This window comes from Marmota marmota, unplaced genomic scaffold (genome assembly GCF_001458135.2).
Source record: "Marmota marmota marmota unplaced genomic scaffold, marMar, whole genome shotgun sequence".
Taxonomy (NCBI): domain Eukaryota; kingdom Metazoa; phylum Chordata; class Mammalia; order Rodentia; family Sciuridae; genus Marmota; species Marmota marmota.
The window spans coordinates 12,859,659-12,867,591 of NW_026000169.1; the positions used below are offsets into that span (position 1 = coordinate 12,859,659).

General features: G+C 34.8%; 1 protein-coding gene across 1 annotated transcript in view; it reads left to right on the top strand.

Moving 5' to 3' along the window:
- The window catches only part of Rassf8 (Ras association domain family member 8), a 93,207-nt gene that overhangs the window by 79,856 nt on the left and 5,418 nt on the right, over nt 1-7,933 (top strand). The window contains exon 3 of the mRNA XM_048787191.1: nt 7,089-7,928. Coding sequence (XP_048643148.1) covers nt 7,089-7,928 — 840 coding nt within the window. The remainder of the gene's footprint in view (nt 1-7,088; nt 7,929-7,933) is intronic.

A 7,933-nucleotide genomic window follows, 5' to 3' on the forward strand; every position in this document is an offset into this window, starting at 1 on the left:
GGAAATATCTCTCTCGGAAATCCCTCCTCCTGCACTTCCCCAACCAATGGGAACTCTCGGGGAATCCCCGGAAATCCCCACGAGAACTCCAAAATAGTGCGAGAACTCAAAAGTTGCGGCAGAGGCGGATAGTAATGCCTCGCCTGTCAATCAATACTGTTGGCAAAATGCCAGGGACCATACAGACTCGGCCGTGGCTCTCAGCACATACATTGGAGAAAAGATAGCCTCGTCAACAAATGGGGCTGGGAAAACTGGAAATCCATATACAACAAAATGAAATTAAACCCCTGTCTCTCACCATGCACAACACTCAACTCAAAGTGGACCAAGGAACTAAGAATTAAACCAGAGACACTTCATCTTTTAGAATAAAAAGTAGATCCAAATCTCCAATATGTGGGATTAGGCCCCTACTTCCTTAATAAGACTTCTATAGCACAAGAATTAAAATGAAGAATTAATAAATGGGATAGATATAAACTAAAAAGCATCTTCTCAGCAAAAGAAACGATCAGTAAGGTGACTAGTTCAATATAATTCTGAAACTATCCTCCTGGAGTTAGCATCAGGTGAGTTAAAGGGTTCAGTTTTACAAGACTGTTCTCCACTTTATGCACCAGTTGCAAACCACCTATATACTTCTGACTGGTTAGCTATAAATTGGAGGTTTCCACAGCTGCTTCTTTAGGTTCAGTAATGTGATAGAATGACTCAAAAGGCTCAGGAAAGGGCTGGGCACAGTGGTGCATGCCTGTACTCCCAGCAGCTCTAGAGGCTGAGGCTGGAGGATCACAAGTTCAAAGCCAGCCTCAGCAACAGCAAGGCACTAAGCAACTTAGTGAGTCCCTGTCTCTAAATAAAATACAAAATATTAGGGATGGGGATGGGGATGTGGCTCAGTGGCTGAGTGTTGGTACCCAAAAATAAACACAAAACAAAACTCAGGAAAGGACTTAACTTATTGTCAGTCTGTTATTAAAATCAGTAATAGTAAAGAATTCAACTCAGGAATAATCAAATGAAAGAGTTGCATAGGGCAAGGAATGGTGTAGGAGGGGACCAAGAGGAGGGTACGAAGCTTCTCGACCCTCTCCCATCTCCCAGCACCTCAATGTGTTCACTGACCCAGAGCTGTCTGAACTCCATTGCTGAGAGGGTTTTAATGGAGGCTCCATTACAGAATCATCATTGAGTAAATCATTGGCCATTGGTGATTAACTTGGTCTCCAAGATCTCTCCTCTGAGCCAACTGGCACAAGGATTTATTATGGATACAGAAAAAGTGCTCTCATAACTCATGTTATTCAGGACATTCCGAGGGGTTTTCAAAGCTCTTTGTCAGAAAGTGGGGACAAAAACGAAATATATCTCTTATTATGTATCACAATACACAGTATATATTTCTGAATGGGTAAATGAGTTTTTAATTTTTTTTCTGTTTATTTTTTTGTGTAAATCCTAGACTGAACAAGATGACCATCTAACGTCAGTGACTCTTCCATCTCTAAGATTAATTCCTTTAGAATATAAGAGAAGGAATACATGTTGCATTGTCATATTTAACTCCTAACTTCATATGAAAGTTATCAAAATTAGAAATTTTAAACTGATCTACATTGTATCTATTTATGAAGTAATATTAGTCCCTGTAGAATATTTTGAAATTTAGAAAAATACAAAGAAGGCAAAAGAATCACTCATGATTCTATCTCCAAAAATTAACCACCATCAATGGCAAAAATACAGCATACTTAAAGAATTTTAATTAGTATTTTAACAATTTTAATTTTTATTTTATTTTATTTACAGTTCTAGAATTTGACAACACTTCATTCTATAAAGTAGAATTAGTGTTCTGATAAGCCCAGCAGAGAACATTGGTTTTATAGACAGAGAGGAGCCAAAGAAAGCTGAAACAAAGTACAAAAAACAGATAGTTCACTCCAGAATTACTCTCCTGGTGAGAGTCAACACAGAGGGGACTTTCTCATCAAGCTGGCTCAAACCAGCTTATTTGGTGGGTTGGCTGTTATCTATCATTCTCCTGTTGTTTCAGAAGGTCAGAGAAACAACTTAGTTTTTGGTTGGTGACATGGAACTTTAGCATATGTTACCCCATTTTGGTTTGGTCTGTTGTACCTTGTGCCAAGAGCTCAGTCTAAACCAATGACCTCCTATAAATTTTATTTAACAAAACTAAAAGCAGTGTTTTTAATGTCTCTGTAGATGAGCCTTAATAAAAAAGATTATACTTTTCTAGGTTTTAAAATCTCACTTTTCACCTTTTGTATCATGAATTAATCTTCCATGTCATTTGATCCTCACCCCCCATAACAGTCTGATGAGGAAGGCACTATAATTGTCTGTATTTTACAAATGGTCAAACCAAGGCACCAAGATATTAATTACTATTCTTTTGTAGCCAGTGGTCTGATTGAAGACCTCTCCTCTTAACTATTATTATATTAGTTGTGCTCCCTATAATCTCCATGGACAACTGTTAGAAAACATAGTTACTGATTGAGTTATACTAAAAGAAGAAATAAAAATCTTAGTGAAATATACTTCCTTTTTATAACCATGGTGATAATTTACAGCTTTAATATTTATAGCAATAATCTAATCAAACTTAATCTTAAATATTTTCTACATTTTCCACATATATTAAAGATTATTTTTAACAAATGTGAGTACAAGTAATTCATAACATGCATCAGTCACGAAGGATTTTATTTATACTGCATTAATAAATAATCCCCAAAATCTTCTTGTGTTTTGGTGATAAATATTCCTGTTACTTTGGTTAATATTATTTAAATAAAGTAACAAGCATAATGGTACTCAGTAACTTCATTATTTTCAATGGTACTAAGCTTATCATATCATCCTAAGTAGGCAGTAATTCCCTGATTACATAATATTCTCAGTATACTGGGACTGATTTAGCTATGGGTTAAAAGCATAACTAGCTGATGTGTACTCAGATGTAATCTTTTATTAAATCACTATCAAGATAAATGCTTTGTGGTAAAGAGTTATCTCAATAGTTTCTCAATAGTTTCACTATAATTTTTATATATACTTATAATTTATTTTTATATAAATTATAGTAATAGTAAACATATATATAAGTAAAAACTGAAATTAATTCACTGATAAATTTATGTTATGCCTGCATGTCATCTTCACTGATGAGGATCAGAATAGCTATACTGCTTAACTCACAGAATCAATCAAGGTGATTATATAAAAATATCAAAAGCATTTTACATACAGATCATAAGGTGATACAGCATAAGTTCTGTTACAAAGATCAGCACTCATTATAAAACTCTAATTAAGCCATTATGGAAAGGAATAGTTATATTCACTAGATTCTGCATAAAAATACAAAAAAAGTACAATATATTTCATAAAATTCTTATCAAAGTATATATAGCTCCAAATGTTTAAAAAAAAAATGCTGTAGGGTAGTTTATTCACCATAGATAAAAAGCAATACAGGTGTTACTGACATTATTTCTAATATGTCCAAAATCATGAGGGTATTATTAGCATTAAACTAATAAGATTAATGTCAGCTCTTTGTCATTATATTTTAAAATAATGTACAGTATTTTAATCTTCGGAATGGGCAGGATTTGATACTGAAGAACAAAATCAAACATCAGTTAAAATTAAAGCTAATAAAGAGAGTTAGCAATCTAATTAAACCTGTAACTCTAGAGTCAGGCACTAATTCTGACAAATATTTGGTGTTCAATGTGTATTTGTCAAAAAAAATAATAAGGGGTGACTTTTACGTCATGATTTTGTTTTATGATTCTAAAAGCAATTTTAAAAATAGTTATATAATAATGCTCCATTCATTTACCTGCAAATGCAATAATTTCATTCTTCTTTAAGGCTGAGTAATATTCCATTGTGTATATATACCACATTTTCTTTATCTATTCATCTGTAGAAGGGCATCTAGGTTGGTTCCATAGCTTAGCTATTGTGAATTGAGCTGCTATAAACGTTGATGTGGCTGCATCACTGTCGTATGCTGATTTTAATTCCATTGGGTATAAACCCAGGAGTGGGATAGCTGGCTCAAATGGTGGTTCCCTTCCAAGTTTTCTGAGGAATCTCCATACTACTTTCCTTAATGGTTGAACCAATTTGCAGTCCCACCAGCATCCTGGCCAACATTTATTGTTGCTTTATTCTGATAATTGCCACTCTGACTGGAGTGAGATGGAATCTTAGAGTAATTTTGATTTGCATTTCTCTAATTGCTAGTGAAGTTGAACATTTTTTCATATATTTGTTGATCAATTGTATTTCTTCTTCTGTGAAGTGTTTATTCAGTTCCGTAGCCCATTTATTGATTGGATTATTTGTTTTTTTGGTGTTAGGTGTTTGAGTTCATTATGTATCCTGAATATTAATGCTCTCCTGAGGTGCATGTGGTAAAGATTTTCTCCCATTCTTGCTCTCTCTTCACATTGTTTCCTTTTCTGAGAAGAAGCTCCTTCTCATTTATCTTTTTTTTAAAAAGAAGCTTTTTTAGGGGCTGGGGTTGTAGCTCAGTGGTAGAGTGCTCACCCAGCAAGTGTGAAGCACTGGGTTTGAGCCACAGTACCACATAAAGATAAATAAATAAAGGTATTATGTCCATCTACATCTAAAAAAATTACAAAAAGGTTTTTATATGGACTTTTTTCTTTTTGCCTAGTGACACTAAATGTGCATAATACAATGAAAGGTAACACTGGCAGTCAAATCAGTTTTCCATAGCTTTCTACCAAGACATTCTCGATAAGCAGCACCATCAAGCATTGGGAAATCCATTTTATATGTAAATGTGAGTATATTAGGGTCTTTAGAAAGTTTAATTAAACTTGTATAATGTGATGATTCAGTTTTCTTTTTAAAGATACTCCAATACCTGATAGAACTGGAGGGGGCTCTACCAGTCTGATCTAACCCCTCATATTGCTGATGGGTACATTGAGTTACAAAATGCCTAAAGTAGTTGATAGGCAGCAGAGCCAGAAACAAAACAAAGTGCCATGACCTCGTGAACAGTCTTAACACTGCTGATAAGTGGTTTTTCTTGAGACAATTACAGTGTTGTTGTTGGTTTGGTTTGGTTTGGTTAGTCGTAGATGAACACAATATCTTTATTTATTTATTTTTATGTAGTGCTGAGGATCAAACCCAGTGCCTCACATTTGCAGGGAAGCACTCTACCACTAAGTTATAGCCCCAGCCTGCCCAATTAGAGCAGTTTTTAACTTGAAAATCATTAGAAATATTTTGTATTCCAGGAAGTCAATCCAATGTGCTAAGATTTTCTTTTCCATTATCTTAGTTTGCCTGAATACTTTGATGGTAGTAACTAATATTTATATACTACTTTTCAGTTTTACAACACATTTTTACATTTTACATTCTCACTTGACTTTCAAAACAACCTTTATGTCAGATAAGGATACTGAAGCAAAAGGACATTTAATAATTTGTTCAGATAACATATGCAGATGGCAGACTTGAACACAAGCCTTCCAACCCTGAGCCATGACCTTTCTATTCCCTCCAGCTTTACACATAGTTGAAAATTGCTTAAGAAGAATTTTTTTTTAAGTCAAACAGCTGCAATATACTGAATGTCTGCTATGGGCCAAGCAGTATGGTAGATTCTTTCTACATCTGCCATTCAAAATCAGTGAGATATTTTAGAAGTGAAGTTTTTATCCAGTGAGTAGTTTTACCCAGGATTAAAGCGTCCACAGCCCTGGAGCTGCACATAGGACTCAGGTTTACTTAAAGAATATAGTCCTATGCTTAGAACTAAATCATTCTTTATGTGCTGCTTCTGAATTGCATACATGAGTGTTCCTATTTACACATCCAGATATCTGACACATAATTGACGAAATACTATTGGCTCAGAAGCTCATCACATTTAAAAAAGAAGTCAGGAAAAGTAAGTCACTAGCTATATGTGCTAATATAATTACTGGATGGCATGATCAGGTTTTTTTCCTTGTAATAATATTAAATAGTAATGTACACTTTTAAGAAAATTAAAATACTTTAAGTGAACATACTTAGAAGTTAGTTCAAGCTTATATCCTTACACTGTCTTCTAAAATTTTATCTAATTTTATAATTAATACGTTCAACATGTATTTTTAATTTAAATGTAATTTTTTAAAAAATATTTTTAGTTATAGATGGACACATACCTTTATTTATTTATCTTTATGTGGTGAAGACCAAACCTAGTGCCTCACACGTGCTATTCAAACATTCTACCACTGAGCCATAACCCCAGCTCTGTTTTTATAATAAAAAACAATTTAAATTTATTTAATTTTTAAGAATCTTTGAAACTATTATTGTCAAAATTGAGCAAGGCTTTGCCTCTTCAGGCTGCTTTGTTTTACCTAAAGTTATTTTGAAGAGTTGTTTTCATTAGGTCACTTGTTTATTGGCAAGAGTTAATATTTATATTTGTGCCCCTCTAATTAGGAAAGTAAAGAGCGATATGAGAGGAGAGGAGAGTCGGGAAAGTTCTAGCTATGTGACCTGAGTAGCAAGTCCCTCTCGGCTGTGCATCAGGAGAGGTGGCATCTCTAGCCTCTCCAGATCCCAATGTGCAAGAGACTTGCACATCAAATCTAAACTTTATTCAAGTTTAACAGTGCTATCTAGCTTCTGGGGCTAGCCCTTGGTGTCCTCCTTTGCTTTGACTAGAATATAAACTTTGTTCAGTCTTGTCCCAAATAAGAAGTTCCAAGCAATTAGGCATTTGATAAGTGTGTGAGACTCAATCAGATTAAAAGTGTCAAGTTGAATTTCTAAGCAAATCTGAAGAGTACTGTGTGATTCACATTCTGTCATTTGTGTTGTTATGTATCTTGGGAGGTTTGGTATCTTGTGATCTTCCACTGAAGGTGTTAAAGACAACATGGACTGGACTCTTAAGATTTGACATTTTGATTCTAATCAAAACACGAGTGTCAAATGCTGTTCTCTGTTGCATTGTTTATCTATTACATATCCCACAATTTATTCTTATCTTTCCTGCCTAGGTCGAACTGGAAGGTACACACTTATAGAAAAATGGAGAGATACTGAAAGACATTTAGCACCTCATGAAAATCCTATCATATCCTTAAACAAATGGGGGCAGTATGCTAGTGATGTACAGTTAATTCTGCGTCGAACGGGGCCATCTCTCAGTGAAAGACCCACTTCAGATAGTGTGGCTCGAATTCCTGAAAGAACTTTATACAGGCAGAGTCTCCCCCCATTAGCCAAACTGAGGCCTCAAATTGACAAATCAATCAAAAGAAGAGAACCTAAAAGAAAATCATTGACATTTACAGGAGGTGCCAAAGGATTGATGGACATTTTTGGAAAAAGTAAAGAAACTGAATTTAAGCAAAAGGTGCTGAATAACTGCAAAACAACAGCAGATGAGTTGAAGAAACTGATTCGTTTGCAGACAGAGAAGCTTCAATCCATTGAGAAGCAGTTAGAATCTAATGAAATAGAAATACGATTTTGGGAGCAAAAGTATAATTCTAACCTTGAAGAGGAAATTGTCCGCCTGGAGCAAAAGATCAAAAGAAATGCTGTAGAAATTGAGGAGGAAGAATTTTGGGAAAATGAATTACAGATTGAACAGGAAAATGAAAAGCAGCTAAAGGATCAACTTCAAGAAATAAGACAGAAAATCACAGAGTGTGAAAGCAAATTAAAGGACTATTTGGCACAAATCCAGACTATGGAAAGTGGTCTTGAAGCAGAAAAATTGCAACGGGAAGTTCAGGAGGCACAAATCAATGAGGAAGAGGTTAAAGGACAGATTGGTAAGGTCAAAGGGGAGATTGACATCCAGGGCCAGCAGAGCTTGAGGTTGGAAAATGGTATT